The sequence below is a fragment of the Podarcis pityusensis genome (assembly GCF_964106645.2).
Source record: "Podarcis pityusensis genome assembly, chromosome: 10".
In the NCBI taxonomy this organism is placed as follows: Eukaryota; Metazoa; Chordata; class Lepidosauria; order Squamata; family Lacertidae; genus Podarcis; species Podarcis pityusensis.
In genome coordinates this window covers 5494240-5518733 of record NC_138035.1, presented here as the reverse complement: position 1 = coordinate 5518733, position 24494 = coordinate 5494240, and the positions used below count along the sequence as shown (strand labels likewise).

Here is a 24494-nt window from a genome sequence, read left to right as displayed (position 1 = left end):
TAGTTTGCCTACCCATGTACTACATTTTTTTTTAAGATTTGCCTTGAGACAGTCTTTAAACCTCCTTTGTTGACCACCAGCATTACGCTTTCTATTTTTAAGTTTGGAGTAGAGTAGTTGCTTAGGAAGATGATAACCAAGCGTGCGCCCAACATGCCCTCTCTGCGTCACAGGTATTTGGGAGCCATGCGTGGCACGGCTGCTGTTCCGACAAGCTCCTGGAGGCACTGCTTGAAGCAGGGCAGCAGTGTTACCTGAAGCAACAGGTGAGTTCAGAGGTCCCCATCTCTCTCTCTCTCTCTCTCTCTCTCTCTCTCTCTCTCTCTCTCTCATCCTCCTCTGACCAGGGCTGAACGGTGGGGTGGTCCATTTCAAAAGCGCTCCTAGGCACCCCCTGTAGCGGAAAGAAAGTAGAAATGAAGAACTGCTACTCCTACAAGCACCACGTGTTAGGGTGAGGCTAAATGCTTTGTTGTTTAGTCGTTTAGTCGTGTCCGACTCTTCGTGACCCCATGGACCAGAGCACGCTTCTGCGCATGTGCAACCACCAAAACCTGGAAACACCATATTTTTCACTCCATAAGACGCACTTTTTTCCTCCTAAAAAGTAAAGGGAAGTGTCTGTGCGTCTTATGGAGCGAATGTGCGGTCGATCGCTGGCTCCCTTTCCAACCCCTTGCCCAGGCCTCCATTGTTGAATGTTCTGCAGACGGAGGCCGTTTGTTTCCCCAGAGACATGGGACTGGCTGATTAGATTATCTGTCTGGAAACTGTAGAAACGGCTCCCTTTCCTTTCCTAAAGAAGCTGCAGAACTGTGAGTTGAACCCCATAAAAACAGGATTTTTCCCCTTTGCAAAGTAAGCTCAACAACTTTGAGCTGATCCTCGAAAAAGGGCCTTTTCCCCTTTGCAAAAGAAGCTGCGCAACTGGGAGCTGATATCCCGCCCCCCCAAAAAAACAGGGCTTTCCCCCTTTCCTCCTCTAAAAACTAGGTGCGTCTTATGGTCAGGTGCACCTTATGGAGCGAAAAATACGGTAACCTGTTCCGGTACTTCCGGGTTTCGGCGGTCCATCACCCAAAAAAACGCAACCTGAAACGTCTGTAACCCGAGGTGTGACTGTACATAGATATCTGTATGAGATACCCTTCCCTAGCTGCACTGGGATTTTCAACTCCTGGACTCCGACCACGACGGCTACCTCTCCGCCCGCGATGTGGAGCTTCTCCTGGCGCAGGTGCCACACGCCCACCCTGCAGGCGAGGCCTGGCAAGACTTCCTCAGGAGCCGGGGACCCAGCTTCTCCTGGAGAGACATCGAGGTAACGGTTGGGCCGCGAAAATAGCGGAGACAGGAGACTGTCCCACACAGGAGACTGTAGCCTTTCTAGGCTCTTTTAACCATGGATAGGAAAATGTTGCACCCGAGCAGGGACCAAAGGAGCCAAACGACACCAAGGGGTTAAATCCAGAGAAAGAGCTTTTATTCTGCCATCGGGGGGGGGGGGGGGCAGAGGAGCAAGTTTGATAACTCACAAAAACAAGCACGAGTTCACATGCGTTTGCACAGAGTATATATCCCCCTTCCAGTTCCCTCCCCCTTTCTCCTCCCATGTGTCTCCTGAGCATGAACAGAAAGTTCCTGTCTTGGGACCATTTTTGGGCTCTTCCCAGGAAAGGGGGGTTTCAGAGTGTTCCAGTTATGTTTCATTCTTGTGCTTTGGCATGGTTCCCGGACAGAAGCGAGTTGCAATCTAGTCTAAGCAAGGCCAAAGGCTCTGAGAAAACAACGGACTCTGTTCCCTACCTTTTGTTACAGTATTTTACTTACAGCAAGAGGAATATGCTTAGCTAATGCTTTTTGCCTTAGAGGAAATGCAGTTTTTTAAAATGCTTGAGGCGAGGCTTTTGAGGCCTGGCTGGGGGGGGGGGGGATTCACAAGCAGTTTTAGGGTTTTTGGGGTAATCCTAACTGTTCCCCTTCAAGACGTGGTGAGGCGGTGGCTTCAGGCGGCAGGCCAGAGACATGCTCCCAGTGCAATGGGCTTCCTCCAGTCGCCTCCAGCTGCTTCAGGCGGTTTTCCGTGACGATGTCAGTTTTCCGTTTGGCCTCAGGCGGCAAAATGTCCTGCGCCCCAGGAGGGCCTGAGGGGATTGGCCCAGCAAGGGTCCCGGGGGCCAGGCGGTGAGATGAGGAGGGCCACACTTGCCCCCGGAGGGCCTGAGGTTCTCCACCTTGAGGTAGACGGGTGGTCCTAGGTGGAGGAGCGAATGGGGTTGGGGGGCAAGGCAGGACCCATATGTTGCAGTGTAGCCTTATGAGGCTTTGCCCTCGGGTGGGAAAAATATTGCGCCTGGGAAAGGGAAGTGGGAGTCAACAGACACTCAAGGAATAGTTTCGGAGAAAAGGCTTTTATTTCTACCATCCATGAACTGGTAGAAGGAGCAAGTGTGATAAGTCACAAAAAGCATGCACGAGTTCACAATCATGTGCACAAGCATATATACCCCTTTCCAGTGCCCTCCCCCTTTCTCCTTCCTCAGGAGTTCCTCTGAGCATGAACAGAAAGCTGTCTTGGGACTATTGTGGACACTTGGCACCCTTCCCAGGAAAGGGGGGGGGGGGTGAGAAGCCAAGGGGTTTTCAGCATGTTCAGATATGTCTCAATCTCTTGTTCTGGCATGGTTCCCGGACAGAAAGCAAGTTGCAATGTGGTTCTTTAGCAAGGCCAGAAGACATGAGAAAGGCCTGAGAAACAATGGACTGTTCTCTACCTTTGTTACAGCAGAGCGGAATGTTTCTGATGCTTAGCTGCTGAGAAAATGATTTTGAAAAGTTTTGAGAAGCTTTGAGCCTGCTTTGGTGGGGGGTGACTTCGGGCCTAGGTGAGGTCACCTGTCCTCACCTTCCTTCAGCAGGGGGGGCAATATTGTGGGGTGCCAGCTTGCCTGCATGGCCGGGGAGTTACACAGGCCCCTTACCCGGTTTCCTCTTGCTTCTCCCCCCCCCTCACCCCACAAGGACTGGCTTTTCAGACCACCCCACCTGCTCGTGGACAGATCCCGCACCGAGCTGAGAAGGAGCTGCTTCAGCGAGCAGGTAGGATCGGGAACCAACCCTGGGATGGAAACTGCTTGGGAATCGAGGCTCGGCAATGTCTGAACCAGGATCGGGCCCCAGTGGTTGGGAGAGGGCGGGCTGCCTAGGAGTAGCTCAGCTATGGAACTCACTGCTGAAGGAGGGCAGCGATAGCCATCAGTTTGGATGGCTTTCAATGAGCGGCAGATTAGGGCCCGGGATTTAGTGTTCCCAAAGCAAGGAAGGATTTGGAGTCTGATTAATAAAATATACACGAGGCTTGACCAGCAAGACTCTGGAAGGAGGTGCCAATAATAATACCTGTCCACCCCTCGGCCCAGGTCGTTTTATTCACAAAAGAACTTTTTACACAGTGTTCGTAAGAACCAATCAGATTTCCTCTGAGCATTTCAAAAACCCCAGGTGGAGACAAAGTTAAAAGTTAAAACTTGTTGTTGTTTAGTTGTTTAGTTGTGACCGACTCTTCGTGACCCCCTGGACCAGAGCACGCCAGGCACTCCTGACTTCCACTGCCTCCTGCAATTTGGTCAGACTCATGCTGGTCTCTTCGAGAACACTGTCCCACCATCTCGTCCTCTGTCGTCCCCTTCTCCTTGTGCCCTCCATCTTTCCCAACATCAGGGTCTTTTCCAGGGAGTCTTCTCTTCTCATGAGGTGGCCAAAGTACTGGAGCCTCAGCTTCAGGATCTGTCCTTCCAGTGAGCACTCAGGGCTGATTTCCTTCAGAATGGAGAGGTTGGATCTTCTTGCAGTAGTCCAAGTTGCAAAGTGAGGAATTTAGTTCCTGCTCAGCAGCACCCATCTCCTTAGCTCAGGCTTCCCAAACCCAAGGATCTTGTTGAGCAATAGCTTCCATCAGCCCCCAGACGATAGATTTTATCTGATTTTATCTATCAGATAAAAGAGGGAAACTGTTCACGGAGGCGTGGAGACCCTTTTCGAACTATTTGAAGAACTGTTACAGCCAAGTGAAAATGAGGGCTGGGTTCGAATTATGAGCAGCGGGATGAAAGCAATGATAAGAGAAATAGAGAATAATTGTATTAGATAAAAATATGTCATATAAAACAATAGATTTAAGTCGGGAATAAAAAAAAAGGTTAGGTATAAGTCTGGAATCAAAAAAAGGTAAGGCTGGGAAGTCAAAATTTTAAGAAAAACATATACAGTCATACCTCGGGTTGAATGTGCTTCAGGTTGAGCGCTTTTGGGTTGTGCTCCGCGGCAACCCGGAAGTAACGGAGTGTGTTACTTCCGGGTTTCGTCGCTTGCGCATGCGTAGATGCTCAAAATGACGTCACGCGCATGCGCGGAAGCGGCAAAACGCGACCCGCGCATGCGCAGATGCACCGTCGTGTCTTACGTTCTATTCAGGATGCGAACGGGGCTCCGGAACGGATCCCGTTCACATCACGAGGAACCCCTGTATTGAAATTTAGCTAAGTTTGTAAAACTTGTGAAAATCAATAACAAAATTGTGTCAGAAAAAGGGTGCTCCTCTGTGGCCTGCAGTTTACAGTTTGCAGCTTTTGACGGCACCCTTTGGAATCAGAAACTATAAGTACCGTACTTTTCGCTCCATAAGATGCACCAGACCACAAGACGCACCTAGTTTTTGGAGGAGGAAAACAAGAAAAAAAATATTCTGAATCTCAGAAGCCAGAACAGCAAGAGGGATCGCTGCGCAGTGAAAGCAGCAATCCCTCTTGCTGTTCTGGCTTCTGGGATAGCTGCGCAGCCTGCATTCGCTCCATAAGACGCACATACATTTCCCCTTACTTTTTAGGAGGGAAAAAGTGAGTCTTATAGAGCCAAAAATACGGTAAATGGTGCCTCATCAGGAGTTATGAAAATTGAACAGCACATTACGGCACTGTTTGGGTTTGCCCTGGCAACAGCAACCCTGTAAGGTAGGCCCTTAGTACAGACCAGGGATGGGAGAAAGTAACTCGGCCCCTGCATTGATTCTTTGGCAGACAAAGGCTTTGAACGCAGGTCCCCAACCCCTGGTGTGAAATTCAAGTCCTTCTGCCCAGCCACATTGACTTGAGGTTTTCTATCTCTCGAAGGGTGCAAGCGGAAGGGCAAGCAGCCCCCTCTATCGCTGGGGCATCAGGAGATGGGATGAGCAGCCGCTGGAACGGTAGGTCTCCCTGCTCAGGGGAAGGGACTTACTCTCGAGTAAGGGTCTATAGCAGCAGCAGGAGGAAACCTCCATCCCTGCAGGTCAGCTTTGACAGGTGGGCAGGGAAACTCACTTGTCAATCTCACAAGGTCTTGCGATGTCGCATGATTGACATCTGATTGTCAAAAGCCTTGCAGAAATGATGGGGAAGGGAGACAAAAAAATGACCAATTTTGCAAGCAAGGGCAATGGAGGAGACTTCTTCTGAGCTCTGCTTTAATTGCGAAATAGAAATACTTTATTGTCACTGTACCACTTGTTTACAGTGAGATTAAACGAGTCCCCGTCCCCCCCAATCTCTCAGTCCTTGTTACACTCTGTGTGCTGTCGTACGACCACCAACCCCAAACCTCAGCTGCAATGTTGCTGTCTTCCATTCAGCAGCCTCACAGCCCATGGGTAGAAACTGTTCTTTAACCTGTTGGTGTGGCTTATCATGCTTCTATATCTCCTGCCCAAGGTCAGGAGATTTAAAAGGTGATGGCCAGGGTGTGAGTCATCCCTGAGAATGTTCCTCGGTCTTCTGAGGCAACAGTCTCCTGTGATAACATGCAATGACAACCCATGATATTATGTGCTGTCTTCACCACCCTCTGTAGGGACTTTCTGTCCACGGCTGTCAAACCAGCGTACCACACCGTAACACAGTATGAGAGAACACTTTCTACTGTGGACCGGTAGAAGGAAATCATCAGTTGCTGTCTAACATTGTTCTTCTGCAAGACCCTAAGGAAATGAAGTCTCTGTCCGGCCTTCCTAACCACCTGGGCTGTATTGACCTTCCAAGTAAGGTCTTCACTAAGATGGACTCCCAGGAATTTAAAGAAAGAGACTCTCTCCACACAGCCCCCCACCCCCGATATACAACGGGGCTACCTCCCCTCTCTTCCTCTGAAAGTCCAACACCATCTCCTTTGTCTTGCCAATGTTTAGGTGCAGATTGTTCTCTGAGCACGATGTGGATACCTTTTGAGGCTCCCCCCTTTCCCTGGTGGCTTTTGTAGAGGATCACGGCCTTATTTATTTTGTTTTATTTACTGGAATTTATATCCCGTCTGGCTTTTTCAAAAGCAACCACAAAATGGTTTGGAATTGTAGAACTGTAGAGTCGGAAGAGACCGTGAATCTTAGCCGTCCAAAAACCTCCCAGGAAGGAGAGTCTGCTACCTTCCAAGTCCTTGGGGAGTCTGTTCCACTGCTGAACAGCTTTTACTCCCAGAAACTTCTTCCTGCTGTTAAGTCAGAATCTCCTTCCTTGTACAGTGGTTCCTTGGTTCTCAAACTTATTCTGTTCCGGAAGCCTGTTCCGAAACCAAAGTGTTCCAAAACCAAGGCGTGCTTTCCCATAGAAAGTAATGCAAAACGGATTAATCCGTTCCAGACTTTTAAAAACAACTCCTAAAACAGCATTTTAACATGGATTTTACCATCTAATGAGACCATTGATCCATAAAACGAAAGCAATAAAGAGTGTACTGCAGTCACAAAATCAATCAACCAATCAATCAATCAATCAATCAATAGCTGAACTGGGTTCCACACAGTCACAAAAACAAAACAAAAAGAGCCGCGAAAACAAAAACGTGAAATAAATAGCAAAAACAGAGAGATCTCAGCGTAACACTCAAATTGGAAGTGTGGCACTCAAATCAGAGCATGTTTGGCTTCTGAAAAAAGTTCGCAAACCGGTACACAAACTTCTGGGTTTGCAGTGTTTGGGTTCCAAGTTGTTTTTGCACGAAGGCATTTGAGAACCAAGATACCACTGTAACCTGAATCCATTGGTTGAGTCCTACCCTCCAGAGCAGAAGAAAACAAGTTTGATCTATCTCCCATAGGACATCTCTTCTGATATTGGAAGATGGCTCTCCCGTCACCTCCCATTACGAGACTGCCAGCATGCAAAATGCCTTTCAATGATGCCTTTCTCACTCTTGCCAGTGTCAAAGCAGAGGGCATACCTTGCAAGGCACATATACGCCTTTGCAAGAGGGGCAAGGTCTCAGAACAGCAACGCAGGTGCCTTCTGTTGGGATTACACTCCCCCCGAGCTGCAGATGTGTGGGATTATTGCATGTCACATGTCTGTTTACATTCCAGCACAGATTGCTAGAGTCTGTGAGCGGAACTTCCGCTCTGTATTGCTTTTGTTTTCGGTCTCTCTCCGAGAAGACGGCAAGGAGAGATGCCATGTTTTCTTTGTCCTGATTTATGTATAATAAATGCGTAGTTTAGTATGTGTCCACGCCTCAAGCCTCAACTGTTGCGCAGTTTACGCTGCTGAGTAATGTGTGCTCAAGGCTGCTCGGCGTGAGTCACAGACGCACGTCAGAGGAGCAGAGGTCGATGGATCTCCGCAGCAGCAAGGCTGAGAGGGACACATCCAGCTGGGGCCGACACCTTCTCTCTGCCACAGGTGGGACTCTGGGGGTCTGAGCACCCTGCTTGCGGAGGAGGCTTCTGGGGTGCTGGCAGCGCTGGAGCGGAAATACCGGGTTCTCCAGAGGAAACTGTGCGCTGAGATGTTGCAGGCACACTATGGTGAGAATGTGGGGCACAGCAGGGGGGCAGAGCAGGAGTTGCATCTGGGGAAGGGGGCAGAGATGACCCAGACGAGGGAAGTGCAAGCCAGTACGCTGGACGTCCAGACATCCCCTCGCTTAAGAGAAAGGGCCACCAAGATGTGGTGATCGACTAGGTTAGTGGATTTTTTATTTTAGCAAAATGTATACGCCACTTGATTGTAAAAACACAAAGCAGTTCAAAGGACTAAAATTCTCAGTTATAAACACTGAACAAATGATTAATATTGAGATAAAGCTAAAAGATGAAGCCCATGTAACACCACATTGAAAAAACACATAAACGTAATAAATTGTATAATAACAGTTGTAAAGTTATTTACTGGAAACTACTCAAAATTGTGAGCTCCCATTTTTCAGTTCCAGCTCCTGCCAATGTAGCAGTTCAAAAGCATGTCAAAGTGCAAGTACAGTAGTACCTCTGATTGCGAACGGTATCTGTTCCAGATGCCCATTCGCAACATGAAAGGAACGCAACCTGTAGCAGCGCGGCTTCGCACGCACGGGTTGCGATTCGCCACTTCTGCTCATGCATGTGACATCATTTTGCACATCTGCGCATGCGCGAGCGGCAAAACCTGAAAGTAACCCTTTCCAGTACTTCTGGGTCGCCGCGGGACGTAACCTGAAAGAACATAACATGAAGTGGCCGTAACATGAGGTATGACTGTAGATAAATAGGTACCACTCTGGCAGGAAGGTAAATGGTGTTTCCGTGCGCTGCTCTGGTTTGCCAGAAGCATCTTAGTCCTGCTGGCCACATGACCCAGAAAAACTGCAGACAAGCTCCCTCGACCAGTAAACTGAGATGAGCGCCGCAACCCCAGTCGTCCGTGACTGGACCTAACGGTCAAGGGTACCTTTACCTTTACCTTACTCCTCAGAATTAAATACAGCTTCTCATAATGTCAAAATCAACATCGTGACATAATGTATTAAAATGTAGCTTATTCAGTTGACCACCAAGTCCAGTATTTACAAAATGCAATTCCCATTTTGTCAGTCCCGTTGTTGCTTAGTTGTTTAGTTGTGTCCGACTCTTTGTGACCCCCTGGACCAGAGCACGCCAGGCACTCCTGTCTTCCACTGCCTCCCGCAGTTTGGTCAAACTCATGTTTGTATCTTTGAGAACACTGTCCAACCATCTCATCCTCTGTCATCCCCTTCTCCTTGGGCCCTCCATCTTTCCCAGCATCAGGGTCTTTTCCAGGGAGTCTTCTCTTCTCATGAGGTGGCCAAAGTCTTGGAGCCTCAGCTTCAGGATCTGTCCTTCCAGTGAGCACTCAGGGCTGATTTCCTTCAGAATGGAGAGGTTTTATCTTCTTGCAGTCCATGAGACTCTCAAGAGTCTCCTCCAGCACCAGAATTCAGAAGCATCCATTCTTGGGCGATCAGCCTTCTTTATGGTCCTGCTCTCACTTCCATACATCACTACTGGGAAAAGTCAGTCCCACAGTACATTCATATTCTAATTTGTTCATCTTCTCTTGTCCTTTTCTGTCTGACCTATTCCTTAGAAGACTACAACATTAAATCATTTGAATACTGGCACTGGTAGATGCTGGCACAGGCAGACAAGACCAGGATTCCTGGATATTCCCCTGTTTCGCCTCAAGGGGCTCCATCAGCCTTGCGTGGTTCGTCACTGTATATAACAGCTACACGGAAGTTATTCGTGATAGGTTTTCAGTCATGGTCAAATCTATCACGAGTAAGTGCCAGCATTTTGTACGTACTGGACTCGGTGGTCAACTGAATAAGCTGCATTTTAATACGTTATGTCACGATGTTGATTTTGACAGCTTATGAGAAGCTGTATCTAATTTTGAGAAGTAAGGTAAAGGTAACGAGACCCCTGACCATTAGGTTCAGTCGTGGCCGACTCTGGGGTTGGGGCGCTCATCTCGCTTTATTGGCCAAGGGAGCCGGCGTACAGCTTCCGGGTCATGTGGCCAGCAGGACTAAGCCGCTTCTGGTGAACCAGAGCAGTGCACGGAAACGCCATTTACCTTCCCGCCAGAGCGGTACCTATTTGTCTACTTGCACTTTGATGTGCTTTCGAACTGCTAGGTTGGCAGGAGCAGGGACCGAGCAACGGGAGCTCACCCCGTCACGGGGATTCGAACCGCCGACCTTCTGATCGGCAAGCCCTGGGCTCTGTGGTTTAACCCACAGCACCACCTGCGTCCCTAATTTTGAGAAGTAGTTTCTAGTAAATAATAAATAATTGTTATTATACAGCCTATTATGTTTTTTCAACTGGATTTGCGTAATATGGGCATTCTAGTGGTTCTGCCCATGTAACATCTACATAGAATTGTAGAGTTGGGAGGGATCTCGATGGTCAACACGTCGAAGCCCCCTGCAATGCAGGAATCTTTGGCCCAATGTGGGGCTTGAACCCACAACCCTGAGAGTATAAGTCTCATGCTCTGCCAACTGAACATGTAGACTTAGAGTCTCTCTCTCTCTCTCTCTCTCTCTCTCTCTCTCTCTCTCCCCTCCCCACTGCAGGGCATCCGGTTTGGACCTCCCTGTCTCAGGCCGCGAAAGAGGACAAGCTCTCTGAGCTGGAGACCCTGGTGGATTTCGGCCTGCGCGAGGGAAGTATCCTGCCCCTCTCCAGCCTGCCTGGGGCGCAGCACGAAGTCAGGTGCGCTCGGTGCATGTGTGAAAGTCAGCTGGGGGCATGGGCACCAGGGCCAGATTTAGGTCTGATGAGGACCTCAGCTCCTGAAGGTAATGGGGCCCTTTCTATGTCCAGCTGTCCTTTGTCAACAACAAATTGTCACTGTTTTGTGTGTGGAATATGTGCTATATGGTAATTGATGGACCTAATAGGTATCTCAAGCCATTTGCACATGTGGCCATCCAACTAGTCCATGCAGAATGTAAAGGCAAAGGGACCCCTGCCCATTAGGTCCAGTCGTGGCCAACTCTGGGGTTGCGGCGCTCATCTCGCTTTACTGGCCGAGGGAGCCGGCGTACAGCTTCTTTCCGGGTCATGTGGCCAGCATGACTAAGCCGCTTCTGGCGAACCAGAGCAGCGCATGGAAACGCCGTTTACCTTCCTGCCAGAGTGGTACCTATTGATCTACTTGCACTTTGACGTGCTTTCGAACTGCTGGGTTGGCAGGAGCAGGGACCGAGCAACGGGAGCTCACCCCGTCGCGGGGATTCGAACCGCCGACCTTCTGACTGGGAAACATTATTACTGCAGGAAGAGCATAACCAGCAGCCATCCTTAGCCCTCGGCACTATTAATGTGTCTAATCCCTCCTGTAGGAGGGAGTTCCACAGGCTAACTCTGCGCCACACAAAGAATTGCTTTCTTTTATCTGTCCTGAACCTTCCAACTTTGTGCAACCTTTTTTGCTCACCAGATCTGGGGCACCGAAGGCGGGCGACACCAATGGGGGACCCCTCGACCCCTCGGCCACAGAGGGCACAGCCGCCCACGCCCTCCTACAGTTGCGGCGCAGGAGGCAGGCAGAGACGGCAGCTCTGCTGACCCACCGGCACCTCCAGGGCGGCAGGTGAGGTTTGGAAGAGGGACATGACTCCAGAGCAGAAAGTGTCAAGTTGTTTTTCCATGTCATCTTTGTGGGAATCTTCAGGGATGCAGGAGAGGATATATTGTTTGGCTATAGCCTTTCCAACTTGTGTTAACAAGTTCACAATTTTAGCAGAGTAACATTCCCCTTTTTAAACTCAGCGGATGCATTTGCTCGGGCTCACTAAAGCTTCTATAATAACTGTTCTGGTATTTCCCCCTTATTCCCGCATAAAAGATAAGACACGACACAGTTTCTATAAAAGTATAAAAAGAGTTTACTCACTCACATTCTGTTCACAATCGGATCCCAGAAGGCAGACTTAGCTTAGAAAAGTAACATACACCTGGAAATTATCTCATAAGGAGACAGTCCCCTTTGTCCTCTCTTGGCCGGAAGCCAATTGTGAACAGAATGTGAGTGAGTAAACTCTTTTTATACTTTTATAGAAGTATAAAAAGAAGCCAAGAGAGCAGCTTTGGCTAAGGAGATGTTGCTTCTTCGATGCATGTAGTCAAAGAGAGATGGCTGCCCTGCCCTGTGCTTTTGTCGTTACCTGCACAGGTGAGGCCACGCCCACCTCTAGTCACATGCAGAGGAAGTCTGTCCCAGCCCAGAAGGAAACAGGAAGTTGACTTGCTGGCTGGACAAACATTCCTCCCCATGTGTAAACATGTTCACTCTAGGAATGTTGTACTTGACTGCTCTTGTGTTTCACATCCCACAATCTTGTGGGCCTTTCTCAGCTCTGTTGTGGTGATGCTGGGGACTGAGCCGGTGACCTTCTGCATAGAATTGTAGAATTGTAGAGCTGGGACCCCAAGGGTCATCTAGTCCAACCCCCTGCAATGCAGAAATCTCAGCTCAAGCATCCCTGACAGTTGGCCACCCAACCTCAGTTCCAAAACCTCCAAGGAAGAAAAGCCCACCATCTTCTGAGGGAGTCCATTCCTCTGAGGAACAGCTTTGTCAGAAAGTTCTTCCTGTCAGAATCTCCTTTCTTGTAACTTGAAGCCACGGATTCGAGTCCTACCCTCCAGAGCAGGAGAAAACAAGCTTGCTCCCTCTTCCCTGTGACAGCCCTTCAGATATTTGAAGATGACTCCCATATCTCCTCTCAGTCTCCTCTTTACCAGGCTAAATATACCCACCTCCTTCAAGCGCTCCTCACAATGTGTCAGGGTTCGGGGAATCAGCTTTCTCCCCCGTGGAAGTAAATAATAATAATATTTTTTTATTTATACCCCACCCTTCCCGGTTCAAAAACCAGGCTCAGGGCGGCTAACAACAAATTTAAAACACTTAATTGAGGCAACAAAAAACAGCATAAAATACAGTATGAAACGTGAATAATGATAAATTCAGAATTCAAAAATCAATTTAGGGGGGAAATCCATCCAATAAACATTAGATGATCACCAGGGCTAGCTGGCTAAATTAGTCTATTTGGGCCAGCGAGGAGACTAGGGGAGAATTAGCTGTGGGATCCCAGAGCCAGTAATCTTCATAAAAAGGGGAAGAGGAGGGAAGGAAGGGGAATAAAAGATCAGGCTAAGTTCAAATTGAAAGCCAGGTGGAATAGCTCTGTCTTACAGGCCCTGCGGAAGGAAGTTAAATCATGCAGGGCCCTGTTCTCATGGGACAGAGCATTCCACCAGGTCGGAGCCATCACTGAGAAGGCCCTGGCCCTGGTGGAGGATAATCTGACTTCCTTAGGGCCCAGGACCTCTAAATAAGAAGAGATCAAACGAAAGGAACGTCTTACCAGTTAGATTCTTTAATAATCACTGCGAGAGAGAAAAGAACCCGTTCTTGCTAGAATGGCAGTGCTCCCAACTAAGGCTCCATCCCTATTAATCTACGTCACGCCTACGTTTTGTAAGCTGAGCTTGTACCCTCTGCTCTTTTGGTTCCCAGACTTTCTGAGCTCTTCTACCTTGGGGAGGGCGGTGGAGGAATGCTGTGAATCTGTTAACCCTCTCCCTTCCAGTGTTTCTTCTCCTAGCTGTTCCCCATCCAGTATTTCCCAGCTTCTGCCTTCTGAACTGTGCCCCTCTGCAAACCACTGTTCCAAATCTATACTGTCCTGCTCCTGGGAAGATTCAGGATCCAAGGGAAGGGGGTGTCTCCCACCATTCTTCCTCAGTGCAACCCTTCTCAGCACGGTCCCTGACATAAGGCTTGGTTTCCGGACCCGTGATCATCTTGGTCGCCCTCCTCTGCACACCTCCCAGCTTGTCAACACCCCTCAGAAATTGGGGTGCCCAGAACTGGACACAGTATTCCCGGTGTGGTCTGACCAAGGCAGAACAGAGTGGGACTATTATTTCCCTTGATCTGGACGCTAGACATCGGTTGATGCAGCCTGGGTAAAGGTAAAGGTACCCCTGACTGTTAGGTCCCGTCCCGGATGACTCTGGGGTTGTGCGCTCATCTCACTCTACAGTGGTACCTCAGGTTAAGAACTTAATTCGTTCCGGAGGTCCGTTCTTAACCTGAAACTGTTCTTAACCTGAGGTACCACTTTAGCTAATGGGACCTTGCGCCGCCGCCGTGCGATTTCTGTTCTCATCCTGAAGCAAAGTTGTTAACCCGAGGTAATATTTCTGGGTTAGCGGAGTCTGTAACCTGAAGCGTCTGTAACCTGAAGAGTCTGTAACCTGAGGTACCCCTGTATAGGCCAAGGGAGCCGGTGTTTGTCCACAGACAGCTTCTGGGTCATGTGGCCAGCATGACTAAGCCGCTTCTGGCGAACCAGAGCAGTGCACGGAAATGCTTTCAAACTGCTAGGTTGGCAGGAGCAGGGACCGAGCAACGGGAGCTCACCCCGTCACAGGGATTTGAACTGCCGACCTTCTGATCGGCAAGCCCTGGGCTCTGTGGCTTAACCCACAGTGCCACCCGCGTCCCTGTTGATGCAGCCTAGGTAAAGGTAACGGGATCCCGACCATTAGGTCCCGTTGTGGCCGACTCTGGGGTTGCGGCACTCATCTCGCTTTATTGGCCAAGGGAGCCAGCGTACAGCTTCCGGGTCATGTGGCCAGCATGACTAAGCCGCTTCTGGCAAACCAGAGCAGCGCACGGAAATGCCATTTACCTTCCCGCCAGAGCTGTACCTATTTATCTACTTGCACTTTGACGTGCTTTCGAACTGCTAGGTTGGCAGGAGCAGGGACCGAGCAACGGGAGCTCACCCTGTCACGGGGATTCGAACCGCCGACCTTCTGATCGGCAAGTCCTAGGCTCTGTGGTTTAGACCACAGCACCACCCGTGTCCCTGTTGATGCAGCCTAGATGCATGCAAAACATCTCCTCAAGGCATGGAACTAGAGAGAAAGAGACTTATATTTCAGGGACAACTGTGCTGAGCCTTCCAGTTGGTGTAGAGAGTACAGAGCGAGATGGATCAAGGCCCTGACTTGCCTTCCCATTAAGTGAAGGCCCATAGCTCAGTGGCAGAGCACCAGAGACCCATGCAGAAGGTCGCAGGTTCGATCCCAAATGGCACCTCAGTGCAGGCAACACGGAGGTAATGGATCCCCTATGCTGCCCCCCTCTCTCTGCAGCAACCCAGAAACCTCGCGCCAACTGTTACATCTGCATGCACAGACAGAGCTCGTCCACCAGGAGGCGTCGTTCCCAGCTGCTCTGCTTGCGATAGAGCTGTTCTTGGGAGAAAGGTGAGCCCTATTGGCCAAACCTATTTGGTGTTTCGCAACTTTCCGACTAGTTGCAGGACCTTAGCCAGACCTAGCAGAGTAAACGCAGACTCCACGGAAGCAATTGGTGACTAGGCTGCAGACAGGACAGACGAAGCAGGAACCAGGAACTTGTAGTTACGTGTTTATTATATACAGTGGACTGTTTACAGGAACAGAGCATGGATCTTTAGCTAGCTCTCTCTGACACGACTCACAACTCCTACGCTGACACACAGAACTCTGAACACTGAGCTCTGAACTAACACATTCCCGTTAGTAGGCCATTAATTATCACTCTCTTGAGAGAGCTTGACCAATCAGGGAGCTGTCTCCATGCCTCTGTTATCACCAGGCAGACTTACTCCTTCAGATTGCCTTCTGGCTGTCTGCCAAACCTTAACTGACTCTGTGTGAGTAGCTGCAAGTACACAGTTTCCCAACAAGCCCGTGGGTGGGGGGTGGGTGGCCTTAGTGGGTCTACCCAGGTCTTCCCGGGAGGGTGCAGGGTGGCCAACACAAGCAAGCCATTGCTTGGGACAGGGAGAACGTCTCAGTGGTGTTGTGTATTTTAATTACGGATTGTTTTTATAGCTGCGAACCACTTAAAAAGCTGATTTGGTAGGTAAGCAGTAAATAAATCAATAATAATAATAATAATAATAGACTTTTAGACTTGGAAGGGACCCAGCCCCGCTACAATGCAGGAATCACAGCTAAGGCAAGCAGCTTAGATGCTAATTCAGATCACGACAAGCAGCTCCTATTCAAGGCTGACTCCGTGTGACTCTTCCTTTGGCAGGTTTTGGGACTCGCAGCCCATCGAACCCGGAGCCCGGCACCTGGAGTTGGCTCGACTGCGGCTTGCCGCAGGGAGTGGACCAGCGTCAGCATGGCAGGAGGCCAAACCTGCGCCAGGAAGATTGATGGCGGTAAAACCAGGATGATCAGCCAAATGGGATATTGGTGCTTGCCAACTAGAGGCGAAGGGGAACATGGAATAGCAGACAAAGGACCCAAGTGTGGCTGTCAGGTTCCTGCCTTTAGAAGAGCCCCTTCTCTGCTTCCTCATGAGTCGCTGATCTGTGCGTGCCTGCAAATGGAACGAGGCAAGCCCAGAGCTGTTACTCATACAGAGAGAAAACGGGCACATCCCTTTCCGGGGAGGACATTCTGCTAGGAAACTGCCCAGGGAGTGGTCAAACGCACCATTCATGACCAATGCAGTGATACAACAGGTTGAAGAACAGTGTATCCTTCAGAGAGGCGGCAGGCACACTCCTCCTGGTAGGCTGGGATGGCAGGAGCCTTTAAGCTGTGCATTTTTCACAGCCCAGCAATAAAGTTGCGCTTTACTTTTTGCAAACCCCTTTGGCAAAGATGTAGGATGTGATGCATAGATAGCAGCCAAGTACAACATTCTTTGTTTTCCTAGAGTGGACATGCAGGGAAATGTTTCCTCCAATCAGTAGAAAACTTCCTGTTTCCTCCTGAGCTGGGACAAACTTCCTCTGCATGTGATTAGAGGTTGCGTGACCTTACCTGCCCAGGTAACACAAAAGGACAAGGCACGCTGCACACTCTCTCTTTTGACTTCCTCTCCATCATAGGACCAGCAGCTTTTTAGCTAGAGATGCACAAAGGGACTATTCCCATATGGGGTAGATTCCACATGTATATACTCTGTAGCTAAGTCTGCCTTCAGGGATCCATCTGTGAACTGAATGTGTGAGTAAACTTCTTTTATATATACTTTGCAGAAGATTATGTCGTGTCTATTCTTTTTAAGGGGGAGAAAAGGGGATTACAAGGAATCCTAATACTGAGAAGCAGCTTGTGCATTTAAATGGCGAATGTAAACTCTGCTAAGTAAAGGAACTTGCTAGCACAAGTTAGGAAGGATATTATTAAACAATATATCCTCTCCTGCCTCCCTGAACATCCCCACAAAAGAAGGGAGTTGTTTTTAAAAGGAGGCTGGTTGCCCTGTTTGAAAAACGCTGCCAGAATTAGGGCGAGATGGAAAAAGGCACATAAAATAACAAACTTTCTTCAAATGCACAGCTGTTTTACGTATCCAAGGTCAGGGCCTTTGGACCTGGCTGAATGTGGCCCCCAGTATGGAAACCTCCTCCCCTTGCTTTCGCCACCTGGGCTCGGGTAGCGCATTCGTAGAACAATAGAACTGTAGATGTGGGGCCACGGAGGCCATGTGTCTTTCTCCTTCTCGCCCCATAGCAGGTGCTGCTGGACCGCCTGCTGCTGCAGCAACAGAGGGACAGATCCTGTCTGATCCAGATCTTGTTGGCTCTTGCTGAGCCAGAGGGTGCCCAGGAAAGAGGCCGTGGCAGAAAGCAGCCAACCTCCTTGGGAGCAGGTACAGCAATGGAAGGAGTGAGAGAGAGCGAGAAACCAAGCGCTTACCCAGGTTTGCTTTCCCTGGAAGGAGGGACTGTGGAGACTGTGGTGTCTTTAGGATATATGGCTTTATTTACACATTGTGCTGGGCCTGGGGGTTAACCCGAGCCACGCAGTTCAGGTCCTCCCGAATCCAAGGATTCCGTGAGGAGTCAGTCCAACAGGGCCAAGGCAGAAAACCAGGCTAGGTCAGGCACAGGGTCTCAGGTAGGCTCCAGCAAGCAGCAATGTTGGTCCTGTAACCTGGGGCGGGGTCCGACCTTTTATCTCTGATGGGGTATCTCTGATGGGGTAACAGCCGGTTCTGATCCCCCGGTGACTCACCTCCCTGTCTTGCCCGAAGGGATGGTTTCGCTTTTCCAATTTCTCGCAGTTAGAATCTTGGCTGCAGTTGTGGCATACATGAATGGTGGTCTAACCTTCTTCTTAATTTCTGTTGTCATGATTCCTAATAAAAAGGTCTCCGGTCTTTTTAAGATTAAATGAGCATTAAGATAACTTCAACAGTGTAAATAAGTTTTGATGGATGCGATAATGGAATACTGAATGGTATAGTTTTTGTAAAATATGCAGGGATTTAAGATATGTAAAATGAACCATGGAAAGAGAAGAAGGGGAGTCACTGATATCTTAAGATGTAAAAAGGAGTACCGTAGTTTTTGCTCCACAAGACATGCTTTTTTCCTCCTAAAAAGTAAGGGAAAATGTCTGTGTGGTTTATGGAGCGAATGTGTGGTCGATTGCTGGCTCTTGCCCAGGCCTCCATTGTTGAATGTTCTGCAGACGGAGGCTGTTTGTTTCCCCAGCGACATGGGACTGTCTGGAAACTGTAGAAACGGCTCCCTTTCCTTTCCTAAAGAAGCTGCAGAACTGTGAGTTGAACCCCATAAAAACAGGATTTTTTTTCTCTTTGCAAAGTAAGCTCAACAACTTTGAGCTGATCCTCCAAAAATGGGGCTTTCCCCCTTTCCTCCTCTAAAAACTAGGTGCGTCTTATGGTCAGGTGCATCTTATGGAGCGAGAAATACTGCACTTTAAATTGTAAAACAGAAAATTTAATGAAACACACACACACACACACACACACACACACACACACACACAACCACCCCAAAAAGTTCTCCCATGGCCACAGCCTTAGATTCAAGTAGAAACCAATCATGTCTCTCCAGCAGAGGCTTCAGCCAGCAGCCCCCTATCAGCTCCTAGCTCTCAGACACACTCAACTCTGGCTTTTGTCCTTCTAACTGCCAGCTGGTTGGGGGAGCATGGATTTGAACCCTGGTCTCTCCCAGCTGCTGGCCCGGCACACAAACTCCCACGTCACACCAGCTCTGACTTTCTGTTTTTTTAAAAAAATAATATTTATTAGTTTTCCAACAAATTTAACACAACACTACAAAAAACCCAAAAGAAAAAAAATACAATACAATACAATACAATACAAAATAAAACAAACAAACAAAACAAAACAAAAACCATTTAAAACACAATCCAATTTCAACATCTTATCTTTCTTTCCCTTATTTCCTCGACCTCCTCACACCTCCCTTTTTGTATTCCACTTCTGTTAATTGTTTCAGCAATTCCTTTCCATCTTCCTCTGTTTTCTATCCTATAATTGTCTTAAGAAGAAGAAGAAGAGTTTGGATTTGATATCCCGCCTTTCACTCCCTTTAAGGAGTCTCAAAGCGGCTAACATTCTCCTTTCCCTTCCTCCCCCACAACAAACACTCTGTGAGGTGAGTGGGGCTGAGAGACTTCAAAGAAGTATGACTGGCCCAAGGTCACCCAGCAGCTGCATGTGGAGGAGCGGAGACGCGAACCCGGTTCCCCAGATTACGAGACTACCGCTCTTAACCACTACACCACACTGGCTCTTAACACATTCTAACCATATTTTTCCCTTTAAAGCTCTATTAATCTATTTAAGAGCCAGGGTGGTGCGGTTAAGAGTGGTAGTCTCGTAATCTGGTGAACCGGGTTCGAGTCTCCGCTCCTCCACATGCAGCTGCTGGGTGACCTTGGGCCAGTCACACTTCTCTGAAGTCTCTCAGCCTCACTCACCCCACAGAGTGTTTGTTGTGGGGGAGGAAGGGAAAGGAGAATGTTAGCCGCTTTGAGACTCCTTAAAGGGAGTGAAAGGCGGGATATCAAATCCAAACTCTTCTTCTTCTTCTTCTTCTTTATACTTAATTCCTTATAGCATTTCTACTAAAGCCATATAACTTCATTCCAACGTTTTTCTAACATTCATTAATTTTACAGTATTTCTGTAAATAGTCTTTAAACTTTTCCCAGTCTTCTTCCACCGACTCTTCCCCCTGGTCTCGGATTCTGCCAGTCATTTCCGCCAATTCAGCTCTGACTTTCTGTTGGCACTTTTGCCTCTCGCTCCCCTAGCCCGTTGGAGCCTGTAGTGAGCTGGACTATCCACACACCCCCCCCAACCATTCTTCCTAGACACCGGCAGGACTTGGCCAGGAAAGGGGAGAGATCGCTAGTTGTTGCAAATCACAAGCCAAACGGCAAAGCTGCCTCCACCTCCGTTCCCGGACCACCCTCGAACGGGGTTGACGAAGGAGAATCCCCCTTCAATATTTACCAGGTTTGCCCAGCCCTGAGTCACTTTACCGTGACGCAGACAGAAATTCAACAGGTAGGTGTCCAAACGGTAAGGCACCAGTTTAGCTTCCCCGAGCAAAGGCACAGAGTTGTTGTTCTTTAGTCATTTAGTCGTGTCTGACTCTTCATGACCCCCTGGAGCAGAGCACACCAGGCACTCCTGTCTTCCACTGCCTCCTGCATCTTGCTCAAAATCATGCTGGTAGCTTCAAGAACACTGTCCAACCATCTCGTCCTCTGTCGTCCCCTTCTCCTTGTGCCTCCATCTTTCCCAACATCAGGGTCTTTTCCAGGGAGTCTTCTCGTCTCATGAGGTGGCCAAAGTATTGGAGCCTCAGCTTCACGATCTGAAAAGACAAAAAAGTCCTTTTCCAAGTTTATTGAACAAGCTGCTCAAAAAGTTGCACGTTTCTTAGAAGGTTACAAACAAAAATTAAAAACTTTGTAAAATATAACTATCTGGGATGCGGGTGGCGCTGTGGGTTAAACCACAGAGCCTAGGACCTGCCATTAAGAAGGTTGGTGGTTCGAATCCCTGCGACGGGGTGAGCTCCCGTTGCTCGGTCCCTGCTCCTAGCAGTTTGAAAACATGTCAAAGTGCAAGTAGATAAATAGGTACCACTCTGGCGGGAAGGTAAACGGCGTTTCCGTGCGCTGCTCTGGTTCGCCAGAAGCGGCTTAGTCATGCTGACCACATGACCAGGAAGCTGTACGCCGGCTCCCTCGGCCAGTAAAGTGAGATGAGCGCCACAACCCCAGAGTCGGCCACAACTGGACCTAATGGTCAGGGGTCCCTTTACCTTTACCTTAAAATATAACCAGCTAAAGCTATACTCACACAGCAACAATAGCTCATCTCGCTTTATTGGCCGAGGGAGCCGGCATACAGCTTCCGCGTCATGTGGCCAGCAGGACTAAGCCGCTTCTGGCGAACCAGAGCAGCGCACGGAAATGCCGTTTACCTTCCCACTGGAGCAGTACCTATTTATCTACTTGCACTTTGATGTGCTTTCGAACTGCTAGGTTGGCAGGAGCTGGGACCAAGCAACGGGAGCTCACCCCTTTCTGGGGATTCGAACCGCCGACCTTCTGATCAGCAAGCCTTGGGCTCTGTGGTTTAACCGACAGCGCCACCCGCGTAAGTGAGGCTAGACACCCATTCCCCCAGAAGGCCACAATTTTATCTCTCCCACAATGCCTCACTCCTGCGTGAACCAACATTTGGCGTACCAGGACTTCCCAAGTGCACTACAGAGCCCTAAGCAAACTCGTCTCCCTTCCTCTCCCCGTAAGACGTCGCCTTTTGCCTGTCTTGCCCCACAGAGCGCAGCAGAGAGGACCCGTCGCCGGCCTTGTGCGAGGCCATCGCCCGGATGCTGAAGCAGCCGGGGAGAGCCAGCGGGGTGGAGGGGACATGGCAGGACGGTGCCGTCGCGGTGCTGGTGGATCTGCAGCGAGAGCAGCAGGAGGAGCTCAGCCGCACCCTGGAGAGTCTGTCTGGGATCCCGAACGACAGGGTAAGCGAGACGTGGAGGGTGGGAAGGGGGAACAGAGCCAGTCGCCTCACTCCAAGGGCCCCAAAAGATTCAGGGCCCATGAAACGAACAATAGAACCATAGAACTGTATAGAGTTGGAAGGGACCCCGAGGGTCAACCCCCCACAATGCGGGAATCTCGGCTAAAGCATCCATGACAGATGGCCGTCCAACCTCTGCTTAAAAACCTCCAAGCAAGCAGGAGAGTCCACAACCTCCCCCTGCTGGACTGCTCTTGCTCCAAGTACAACAATGTGATGTCAATATAAACTCTTTATATAATCTATACAGAACATTGCACAGTATGAAATATATGAAATGCACTCTCTGCAAAACCAAATAAACAGAAATCACTACTCCATAGCAATTCCATGAAACAGTGGGTATATCCGAAATCACTGTTCACTACGTCTGCTTGCGGACCACTTTGTCAGCGTTGGACGTCATAAAACAAAGCTTTACAGCTTGTTTTCACCAGATAAGAATCTGACCCATTGCTTCTCTCAGAGACTTGCATAGTCTATAAAGACTTTCAGAGTCTTATAAGACTTTCATTTCGTTCTATGCTTTCAAGAGAATCCACCAAGAGTGCATATTTTGTGACTTTCAGAGATTTATAAGATTTCTGTTTATTTGGTTTTGCAGAGAGTGCATTTTATATACCGTATTTTTTGCTCCATAGGACAAACTTTTTCCCTCTTAAAAACTAAGGGGGAAAGTTTGTGCCTCCTATGGAGCGAATGCAGGGGGGAGGCAGGCAGGAAAAGCCCCCAAGAACCGCACACAAGCTCCGCGCGGCTCTTGCGGGCTTTCCCCAGGAGGGAGAAGGTACCGCGGCTCCCGGACCTGTTCTGGGGGCTAGGGTTGGGGGAAGCTCAGGCTTCCCCCGCCCCAGCCCCGTGGCTAAAAAGGAGAAGCCTGAAGCCCCCGGAGCGCAGCACGAACTGTCGCTGTGCTCTGGGGGTTTCAGGCAGCTATCCGCAAGCCTTCGGAGAGCAGCGGGAGTTCTCGCTGCTCTCTGAAGGCTTGCGGATAGCCGCCTGAAGCCTGGAGAGCAGGAGGGGTCGGTGCACACTGATCCCTCTTGCTCTCCTGGCCTTCGCTTCGCTGGAGAGGCACTGCGCAGCTTTCCCTCTCTGCGCAGCGCCCCTTCAGTGAAGGGGGAGGAGAAATGGAAGGGGCTCCGTTTCTCCTACCGCTTCGCTGAAGGGGCACTGAGCACAGAGGGGGAGAATTCCCCCCCCCCTGTTCTCCCCCTCCTATGGTCCGGTGCGTCCTATAGAGCGAAAAATACGGTATTTCATACTGTGCAATGTTCTGTATAGATTATATAAAGAGTTTATATTGACATCGCCTTGTTGTACTTGGTCATCGTGTTGCCTTGGATATTACAGATATATTGTTTGCAACACAGGGGTTAAATTATTTGGTTACTTTTCCGCTAGGAAACAGAGATCCCACATCACACAGCATTGCAGGCCACCCTCATCTCTGCCAAGGGGTGGCAAAATTCCAGGGATCTTGGCCCTGAACCAGAGTCTGTGTTCCTTTGGAAGGAGGTACAGCAGAGACTACAGTCTTTAAGAAATATGGTTTATTTTGCACACGTTTACAACCTGGGTTTTAATGCAGAGAAGCAATTCACAGAGAATGAAAGGGAACCTGAGGGTTATTGAGTCCAACCCCCTGCAATGCAGGAATCATACCACATGGTCCCCCATCCAATCTGTCACCATACTGGACCCTGCTTAGCTTTGCAAACACGCTAGCAGTTTCATTGCTGCGCCACCAGGTGCACACAGCTGCTCCCCTTCAGTTCCCACATTACTTAGCTGCAGTTCTTGCAAGTTAGCTCGTTCTTTTGGGATTCTGGCGAGAACACTTACAATATGATACGATACGATAATCTTCATTGTCATTGTCCCATACAGAACAACGAAACTGAAAAAAATCTACATAAGACATTCAAAAACCAACAAGCCTGCTATCCCAACTATCCCAGCCTGGTTAGCCCCCTAAAAACTCTGATACCCCATAATTGAATACAATATACTCCCATAGAGACTCCTTACACTGCGTTTAAAACCAAAATTGCACAGTGGTGCCCCGCAAGACGAATGCCTCGCAAGACGGAAAACCCGCTAGACGAAAGGGTTTTCCGTTTTCAATGCGCTTCGCAGGACGAATTTCCCTATGGGCTTGCTTCGCAAGATGAAAATGTCTTGCGAGTCTTGAGATTTTTTTTCGCTCCCCCCCCCCTTTTCTAAGCCGCTAAGCCTTTAATAGCCTTTTAGCAGCTAATCCGCTAAGCCGCTAAGCCTTTAACAGCCGCTAAACCGCTAATAGCACTAATCCGTTAAGCCGCTAATAGGGTTGCTTCGCAAGACGAAAAAACCGCTAGACGAAGATACTCGCGGAACGGATTAATTTCGTCTTGCGAGGCACCACTGCATTTGGATAGAAACTGTTTCTCAGGTGGCTAGTCCTAGTCTTTATAACCCTGGACCTTCTTCCAGAAGGCAGAAGCTGAAAGAGATAATTTCCGGGGTGGGCACTATCCTGCGCTATCTCTGCAGCTTTCTCATGGCACTTGGAAGCATAGATTTGATCCAAGGTGGGAAGAGTGCACCCAGTTATTCTCTCCGCAGTCTTTACAACCCTGGACAGCGTTGTTTTTTCCCTGACCGTGCAGCTCCCAAACCACACACACTGACCATAAGTTAATACACTCTCAGCAGTACAATGGTAAAAACAGGTCTTTTGAGAGATTATTTTCCCGGAGGATTCTCAGAAAATAT

General features: G+C 49.1%; 1 protein-coding gene across 3 annotated transcripts in view; it reads left to right on the top strand.

Moving 5' to 3' along the window:
• The first annotated feature begins 1775 nt into the window (after nt 1-1775).
• Nucleotides 1776-24494, top strand: part of LOC308486180 (uncharacterized protein) — a 41240-nt gene continuing 18521 nt past the window's right edge. For 2 of the 3 annotated variants that reach the window (XM_081022568.1, XM_081022567.1), the window contains exons 1-10: nt 2214-2307; nt 2919-3099; nt 5169-5242; nt 7701-7825; nt 10381-10519; nt 11250-11402; nt 14987-15100; nt 15921-16050; nt 17357-17495; nt 21485-21678. In XM_081022568.1, coding sequence (XP_080878694.1) covers nt 2300-2307; nt 2919-3099; nt 5169-5242; nt 7701-7825; nt 10381-10519; nt 11250-11402; nt 14987-15100; nt 15921-16050; nt 17357-17495; nt 21485-21678 — 1257 coding nt within the window. In that variant the 5' untranslated portion in view covers nt 2214-2299. Of the gene's footprint in view, nt 2308-2918; nt 3100-5168; nt 5243-7700; nt 7826-10380; nt 10520-11249; nt 11403-14986; nt 15101-15920; nt 16051-17356; nt 17496-21484; nt 21679-24494 lie in introns of all 3 variants that reach the window. The other variant, XM_081022569.1, reaches the window with a different exon arrangement.